Source organism: Pseudomyrmex gracilis, unplaced genomic scaffold, assembly GCF_002006095.1.
Source record: "Pseudomyrmex gracilis isolate BER0280 unplaced genomic scaffold, ASM200609v1 scaffold_166, whole genome shotgun sequence".
NCBI classification, from domain to species: Eukaryota; Metazoa; Arthropoda; class Insecta; order Hymenoptera; family Formicidae; genus Pseudomyrmex; species Pseudomyrmex gracilis.
The window spans coordinates 338,190-347,644 of NW_018020750.1; the positions used below are offsets into that span (position 1 = coordinate 338,190).

The following is a 9,455-nucleotide window of genomic DNA, read 5'->3' on the forward strand; positions in this document are numbered from 1 at the left end:
ATTTATTTGCATATAAAACGAATCATTCTGAGCTTTGTGATTGGTCGAATTTTTCGGCCTATAAACATGTAAAATTAATTATGATCATACGACGAGAGAAATATGTTCCGTTTTGTATGCAAACAAATAAAAAATCTTATGGCTATAGTAGATTCAAGAGAGTTGAAATAAAAAGTTACTAGTTACCGATAAAATATAACTAACTAAAGTTAAAAGATAAGAGTCTAAAAATGTAACTAGATAAAGTTAAAATTATTTAACTTTTTAACTTTTCAACTTAACTTTTATCTTTTTAACTAGACACTACCCAACCTTGCATTTGTTATATTTCTGCATGATTGTATTGCTCAATTTCAGTAACATTGTCATCGTGTTGCTCTATTTCAGTGTAATGATTATTCTCTGCTGGTTCCTTTATATTTATAACTCTGTTTGAACGACGTTGCTGTCATTCAAATCTTTGTAAAGATTGAGCAGAATTTTTAATATTTACTTTACCGGGAAAAATAGTGGAAAGATAAGATGGATGCAACGGATTTTCTGATTATGTATTATTGATGAAATGTGCACTACAAATTTTTGTATTTTTTGTTGGTTCCCAATCCTTTGGATTTTTAAAAAAATAAAAAAAAAATCAAAGGTTAAGGATAAATAATCATGCAATTTATGTATTTTAAGATTTCACCTCGATTTCTCATATTTTAGACACCATCGTTGTATGGATAGCAAACCATCTTACTGTTATTATTAATATAACACTTACACGTAATTTTTACCTGCATTTATCCATTTAATTCCATATATGTAATACTCCTATATTGCTCGCTTCGTATACTTTCCATGAGCGGTTTGTCCGCCGATAAAGTGAGACAGATGATAGATGTATTGACCGTTCTGCATGCGCTAGATTCTGAGGTAGAATGACTGACCCCCACTCCCTCGATTCAGTGCATGCGCAAAACACACGATTCTTCTGACAGAGTGAGAGAACGATATATCGTCTGCACCGTAATGTTTTCGGAACTTTCCAAGCCAAACGAGCAATATAGAAGTATTACATATATGTTTAATTCCCCCCGAATGGATTCCCACCTTATAGCTCCGAAGCGGGAGCTCGGGGCTCGCGGAGCGCTCGGTGCGCACGTGGTCTGGCCGCCTCGCAGTAACTACACGGAACGTTTTTGTTTGTTCCTAGCATGTGCTAGTGGCGGCGTGGCCGGGCATTGATCGTCAGTTCCTCTCTGGACGCTGGCGGGTTTACCTGATCGTGTCGTCACAATGGAAGTGTGATGAATCTGACGGGACAACAATTGACCACAGAAAGTGAGCATTTGGTGTCTTCAGGGGTTGTGGGCTCTCGCGCCGGAGCGGGTAGTGGGGTTTAAGGTCGCGGGCGGTGGTCATCCGATCAGGGATGGGCCCGTCTGTGACCAACTAAGAGGAAGCTCCCAAGTTAAGGTGTGAGCGACCGTGCCGAGAGCTGCGTGGCGCAAGGGGAGTTACGTCGTGAACGGTGCCTTCTGGAGTGCGAAATCCAGGAGTACGGAGCTAAGCCCCAGCCATTCGCGGCTCTGGCTGGGTGAGACCGCGCAACCGCGACACTCGTGGGAACATATATGGATAATGAAAACAAAAATAAAATCACCCCCAAATCAGTCCTCAAGAGCAAAGCCTCCTTTGGAAGTAAACGCTCAAAAGAATCTTGCAGTGCGGGAGCGGGCTCAGAAGTCCCAAAATACCGCATAAGATATAGCGGGGCCGCTAGGCGCCGTTATAATAAACAAATGCAAGCCAGGGAGAGTGGGGCCAATAAGGTCTTCTCTACCTTTGCAGCCTCTTGCTCAAAAAGTCGGGCTGGGGGTGGGCGGGCTTCGGGTGGCGCGGCAAAGCGAACCAGGCCGGAGCACGCTACTCCCAGTCCCTCAGAAAATCGCCAGGGCAAGAGACTCAAAATTGAAAGGTCGTATGCACAGGCGACAAAAGGTCTTGTCAGGATGGCCCTCGTACTGGAGAGCTACCGTGACAAGAAGATAGGAACCGATGAGGCAGTTGAGATCAGGAAACTGATCAGGACTCTCATTTTCGGCATGTCCGAAAATGACAAAGCCCCCACCGGTTCTTGGAAAGGGATGGCGCACTCATTGTCGTGTGCGCCAATAAAGAGTCGGCGGAGTGGCTTAAGGTCCACTCCCCCAAGGCAAAAGTCAGGGAAATTCCTCTGCGTGTGCTGCCGGTCGGTGAGCTACCCAGGCGACACCGGGTGATGGTGCATGTGGAGGAACCTGACATAGATGTTGAGGAGGCTCTAAAACTCCTCAACCAACAGAACACAGAACTGGCAACCAATGAATAGGTCGTCAATAGAGAGACGTACAGTAGGGACGCCTTGAGCGCCCACTTCTCCTGCTTGGTTGGCGATTCGGCACTGGAAGCCTTGAGGCACTGTGGCTTCAGGCCTTTTCTCGGTCTCGGCCGAGCCGCCGTTAAGGTGGCGAGACGGGAGCGCGGAGAGGCGACTGAGAAGAAGAAGATGTCGAGACTGCCTAAAAATGGCTCCTCCCGGCATCCAAATGACCCAAATTAATTTGCACCACAGCAAAAGCGCCTCGGCTATCTTAGCCAGGAGCATGGCTGTGATGCATACAAATATTGCACTAATCCAAGAACCTTTGATTGTAAACGGTGCAATAAGAGGTCTGAGTGGGTGTGGCTGTTTATACAAAGCACACTCGGAAAAAAGAGTAAGATCTTACATAGTAGTTAAAGGACTAAATGCTATCTTTCTGCCACAGCTCAGCAGCAAGGATCTCACAGTCATCAAGGTGAGAGTAAAGCTGGCCGAGGAAAAGAACATGGAGGTACTCATAGGGTCAGTCTATATGCCCTACGACTCCATGGACGATCCACCACCGAAAGAGGTAAAAGCCCAGGTAGTCTATGCGGAGGCCGGGAGGCTTGAACTCCTGCTGGGTTGTGATGCGAACTCTCATCATGTAGAATGGGGAAGTGCAAACATCAACCCGCGGGGGGGGAGTCTGCATGGCTTCCTAGTGGGCACAGAGCTAACCATTCTTAACACAGGGAACGAGCCGAAATTCCTGGACTCCAGAAGACAGGAAGTCATTGATATCACGGTTTGTACGGAGAGGGTGGCGGGTCTGGTGAACGACAGGAGGGTCTCGGATGAGCCCTCTGGCTCTGATCACAGACAAATACGTCTAACTCTTCAGCAACCACCGCAAATCAGCTGGGTTTGTAACCCACAAAAAACCAACTGGGGGGCTTTAGAGCTGATCTTAAAGCGCAGCTTGTTGAGGCCCCAACTAGTTTCAGGACCAAAAATATTTTGAAAAATGCAGCGGACTTTTTAAAGAACGCCATTGCAAATGTCTACGAGTTAAACTGCTCACCAAAACCAAGGAGCCCGGTGACCAAGATCCACTGGTGGAACAAAGAGCTTGAAAAGCTCAGGTTAGCAACGAGGAGAAAATTCAGTAAGGCAAAAACAACCAGACTTGCAGCACACTGGGAGGCTTTCAGAAGCTCCCAACGAGAGTACAGCAAGAAAATCAAGAAAACAAAGTACAAAAGCTGGAAACACTTCTGTGAAAGCATTGAGAGTGCCCCAGAGGCATCCAGGCTTCACAGAATTCTTAGCTTAAATCACCGTCTCCAACTGGGCTGTCTCAAGCTTCCAATTGGGAATGTTACTGAGGAGGCGTCGGACACATTAAAACATTTAATGGAAGTCCATTTCCCAGGTTTTGACAATAACATACAACCCCGCCGGCCGAAGCTTAAAATATATAAACCCAGGAAGTGGCGTGTGGCAGCTGAGGTTGTCCATCTAAAGGGAGTTGAATGGGCTATTAAGACCTTCAACTCATATAAAGCACCTGGACCAGACGGTATCTATTCCGTCCTTCTTTAGGAGGGACTGGGAGTACTAGTCGGTCCACTTACTAAAATCTTTAGGGCAAGTATAGCCCTAAGATATGTTCCTCAAGCTTGGAGTGGTATAAGAGTGGTTTTTATTCCCAAGCCTGGCAGAAATGGATATATTTCAGCCAAGGATTTCAAACCGATCAATCTTACCTCCTTTGTTTTTAAGACGTTGGAGAGGCTGATCGACGGATTCTTGAAGAACGGACCTTTGCTTACATATCCACTGGCCTCTTCTTCCCAATATGCTTACAGGGAGAGCAAATCCACGGATACTGCCTTGCACCACTTTATGAGCGAAGTCGAGAAGCAATTGGAGGCAAAAGGATATGCCCTGGGCGTCTTCCTGGACATTGAGGGAGCTTTTGATAGCACCTCATATGATGTAATCGGGGAGGCGATGACCAGACACGACATTCCAGCCGCACTAGCAAACTGGACACAAAGCATGCTAACAAGAAGAACCCTGATTGCTAATCATGGGGACTCAAACGTGCATGGTTTCCCCGCCAAAAGATCCCCGCAGGGAGGAATTTTATCCCCTTTGCTGTGGTGCTTGGTCGTGGACAAACTTTTATATAAATTACAGAAGACAGGTTTCTTCGCCTTTGGCGACGCTGATGATGTGGCCATTATAGTGAGGGCAACTTTCTTTCAATACTTAAGGAGACTATGGGAAAAGCCCTTAAGATCACGCAATACTGGTGTCAATCAAAAGGAGTTAGGGCTAATCCATCAAAGACCAAGACCATGATTTTCACCAGGAAATACAAACCTGAAGCCATTGAGCCGCTTAGACTCTGGCGGGAAGATATAGAATACGTCCAGTCAGTAAAATATCTGGAAGTCCACTTAAACACCAAATTGAAGTGGAAAACACATCTCGATATAAAGAGATCCAAATTCTATGCCTTATACTGGGCGTGTAGAAAAGCAATGGGAAAATCCTGGGGTATTAAATTAAATACTGCCCTATGGATATACAAAGCGGTACTAGTACTGAAGTTAACATATGCCGCTGTTGTTTGGTGGCCTAGAGTGGAAAAGATGGAGTCAAAGAACCTACTAAAAAACCTACAAGGTAATTACTTGAGGGCTGCGGTAGGGACTATGAGAACGACACCAACAGAAACGCTGGAAGTGGCGCTCTGCATTCCACCTCTAAGATTGACTATCATCAGCGCTGTTAAACTCACAACATATAAACTAAAGTGTCAGGGGGAGTGGAGAGATTTCGGAGTAGATCATACCAGGCTCGAGTTTCTTCATAAATTTCCCTTTATCTTAAAACAAGACAGAATATGCAGAATACGCCAGGTGGACAAGGTTCTCCATAAACTTGACCACCAGGGCAAACTGGAAAAACAGAAATCTTCATATCCAGCCGGGCACTCATGCATGGTTCACTGATGGATCTGGAGCAAACGGCTGCTATGGAGCAGGCATCTACTGTCCAGGATCAAATCACAGAGAGTTTTTCTTTCTGGGTAAACTGGCCACGGTCTTTCAAGCGGAAGTCCTGGCTATTCTGAAATGTGCAAGAATCCTACTCTCAAGAGAGACGAAAACTAAGAGGATCAATATCTATACGGATAGCAAAACAGCCATAGAAGCTCTTGCCAAGACCACCACTGAATCTTCAGTGGTTTGGGACTGTATGCAAGCTCTAAACAGATTGGGCGAGCAAAACAACATCACGCTTGTCTGGGTACCTGGCCACCAAGGTATCCAAGGCAATTAAGTGGCTGATAGTCTGGCAAAACTAAGTCCTTAGAGGAACCAGTCTGCCAGATAGTTGGAGTTCCTTTTGCAACAGGGAAAAACCATATCAAGGACTGGCTGAAAAAGGAGCACAGGATCTCTTGGGAGATACTGAAGAGCTGCCGCCAAGCTAAGGCCCTGATGACTCAGCCATTGCCAGGTAGGACAAAGGAACTACTGACAATGAGTAAGTACAGACAAAGACTGTGTATCGGTCTCCTCACAGGGCATTGGGCCTTCAAGGCATATTTATTCAATTTAGGCCTAATTGAGAAGAGTAATTGTAGATTTTGCGGCGAAGAAAGGAAGGACAGCGTGCACATATTGTGTCGCTGCCCGTCTCTAGCACTCAAGAGATTCAGATCCTTGGGCTCTATGTTTGTGGATATATTATATATATATAATATATGTATAATATATGTATATTATATGTATTATATAAAATTAATATATATATATATATATATATATATATANTATATAATATATATATAATTAATATATTATATATATAATTAATTAATATATAATATATATAATATATAATATATAATATATATATAATTAATTTTTTCTGTATGATTTTTGTGTCTGTGAGTTTCTCTGAATACGTTCAACAGTTGGCATATATCTATTTGTTATAATATATTTATTTGTTATATCTTTTTTATTTTATTTATGTACGGTTTGCTCTATTCATTTTTTAATGTTTTGATTTTTACATATATTTAATTGTATACACAATAAGATATACATATAATAGAATAAAATAATAATATAATAGAATTATACTTATTTAGTGGTTACATATAAATATTAATATTCAATATACATATATTTTTTTAAACGAGACTTTTACAATATACGTTTCTTCCATTTACCGGAGACAGTAATAAATCCATCTATTAAACACACATATATATATACACATGTTATTTGTCAACGTTAAATATTAAGTAATTGGCCAATTTTTACGTTTTGAGAAGAAAATAGGAAGGAAGAGCAGTTACATTATCGACACGACGTAGTTGTGGACAACCGATTGCTACTAGTTAGTTCGCACGGCGCTCGTTGGCGTTACGAGCAACCGCCCCGCTTGCCCCCCGATCCCCGCGCCTATTCCGCGATTCAGTGACGCGTTGTGTACACTGTACTTGTGTACTTTTTGAACCATCTGTATAGATGAAAGTTTTTTCTGACTCCTTTCTGCCGTATTTTTCCATTATGTTTGTCATCATTTCTTCATTTGTGATTTTTTTTAACTTCCTTAACACTCCTAGTTCTTTTTCTTTTTTTAACCTCATATTCCACATGTCATAATTAGTGTTATACACTTTGTATCCTCCTGTCTATAGATCTTTAGCGTATTTCTTTAGCTTATTCCATGCTTTATATAATACGCTGCCGTCTCGACTTGGGTTTCTTATCAGCTCTCGTCTTTCCCTCCTACTCATTCTATTCATTGCTCTTTCCGTGTCTTCTTTATCTATCACTAATTTTTTGCTCAGGAATGAGACTGCTAGGTATTCTGCTCTGTGTTTCATTAGCATTACCTTACTTTCTCCAACCGTAACATTCGTTGGTGTACTATTTTTATATTCTAATGCTGTTCGAATGCCCGCGAATTGGGCTTGTTCCACTTTATGTTCTATCTTCTTCTTACTCGGGTAGTATAGAAATATTGCATAATCCATTACTGACCTTACTAGGCTCTTATATAGTATCACAGCTGTATTGACTTCCATTCCCTCGCTTACCTTATTACACATTTTTAGTATTCTGTTTGCCATTAGTACCCTTTTCTTAATTCTACTGACTTGTTTTTCCATATTGCACTCTTCATCAAACAGAATTCCTAAAAATGTAGCCTCTTTTTGACTAGTTATTGTCGTGTTTTGTACTTTAATTTGTACTCGTTTCCTTCTTCCCTGTGTTTTACCGAATTTAAGTAGTGCTGTTTTTTCTGGTTGTAAGTCTAGTCCTATTTTCTTCAGATTCTCCATCACTGTTTCCACGCTTCTTGATAGCTTTTCTATCGCCATTTCCATGTTATCTACTCTTGTATATACTGCTATATCATCGGCGAACTGTCTTACCTGTATATCTCTCTCTACTTCCTTTACCACCTCTTTTGTGTATATCGAATACAGTACTGGGCTTAATACCGCTCTTTGCGGTAGCCCCTTCCACACCTTGCGATGGACGGATTTTCCTGTTCCAGTTATGAATTCTACATCACGTCCCTTGAACCATTGTTGTATATATTTATTTATCTTCCAAGGGCACTTGTATTCTTCTAGTTTTTCCACGCATATGTCGCCTAAGGGCGATGTCCCATTGAGCGGAAATNTATAGCGGAACGGAATGTGCGGAACCGGCTCGACCAATCGTAACCACAGAAAAAGCGAAAGAAAGAAAACGGAATGGCTATGATTGGTCGAGCTGGTTCCGCACATTCCGTTCCGCTATATATTTCCGCTCAATGGGACATCGCCCTAAGACGTTATCATAGGCTGCTGACACATCCAGGAATGCCGCTAGTGTTTTTTTTCCATTTTTATTGTTATCTTCTATGTATGTTTTTAGATCAAAAACATTCTCTGCACATGTTCTTCCTTTCCTGAACCCTCTCTGGGTTTCATGGATTATTCTTTTCTTTTCTGTCCACCACGTAAGTCGTTCATTTACTAGTCTTTCCATTAGTTTGCCTATACAAGATGATAGCGATATAGGTCTCACTTTTTCTTTTCCAGGTTTGTCTATGAATATCACCTGATATTCCCTCCATTATCTTGGTATATCTCTATCATTGAATACCTTATTATATAATCCCAGAAGTTTGTTTTTCCACTCCCAGGGCATTTCTTTAATCATTTTATACTGTATGTTGTCCCTTCCCGGTGCTGACTTGCTTTTTGTTCTTCGTAAAGCTCGTTCCAGTTCTATCAGTTGGAAATCTTTGTTCAGCTCTTCTTCCATGTCTTCCTCCTCTTCTCGTTCTTCTATTTCTTTTTCTTGTTGTTCTGTCCATCCTGGTGACAATTTTTCTATGCTTTATAATATTTCTTTATTTCGATCTTTGTTTTGCCACTTGTTCCAGTCTATCACATGTGGCGGCTTTCTTAATGCTCTTACTTTGTTCCACACGTACTTCATGCCTGTGTTTTTATTTATTGATCTGGCAAAGTTTCTGAATCCTTCTCGCTTTTTGAACTTTATTATTTTTCTTGCTTCCGCTCTAGCCTTTTTGAATGCTATTAAGCTGGCTATCGTTTTTTCCTTTTGAAGCTTTTTTTGTTGTAGTCTTCTATTGTCTATTGCCTCCTTACACTCTTTATCCCACCAGCAGCATGGGTTTTTATTATGTTTATTTAGTTTATTTATCTCCTTGTTGTCACTCATATCTTTTTTTTGGTGTTTTCTTCTTATTTTTCCTGAAGCTACCCTTACGAAAAAGAACTATTGCCGATTACATATAAATATTACTGGCAATTACACAAGAATATTATTAGGTATTACAGAAAAAATTATTGGATATCACAGAAAATATTATTGGATATCACAGGAAGTATTACAGGTTATCACTGAGAATATTACTTGCAATTACACAGAATGCTTGTACTTATTCCGTACCACTGCCGCAATATACTACTGCCTAAATATTATTGCCAGTAATATACAGGGTCCGCCACTTAAATCCGGACAAATTTGAATTTGACATTCCCATCATATTAGAATGCAGCAGTAGGTGC

The 9,455-nt window shown here is 41.5% G+C and overlaps 1 protein-coding gene across 1 annotated transcript; it reads left to right on the top strand.

Moving 5' to 3' along the window:
- Nucleotides 1-4,692: 4,692 nt before the first annotated feature.
- Nucleotides 4,693-6,889, top strand: LOC109857614. Its single transcript, XM_020434107.1, has 5 exons — nucleotides 4,693-4,769; nucleotides 4,872-5,127; nucleotides 5,237-5,666; nucleotides 5,759-6,080; nucleotides 6,886-6,889. Exons 1-5 carry the CDS (start codon nucleotides 4,693-4,695, stop codon nucleotides 6,887-6,889), a joined length of 1,089 nt encoding a protein of 362 aa, XP_020289696.1.
- The last annotated feature ends 2,566 nt before the right edge of the window (nucleotides 6,890-9,455 follow it).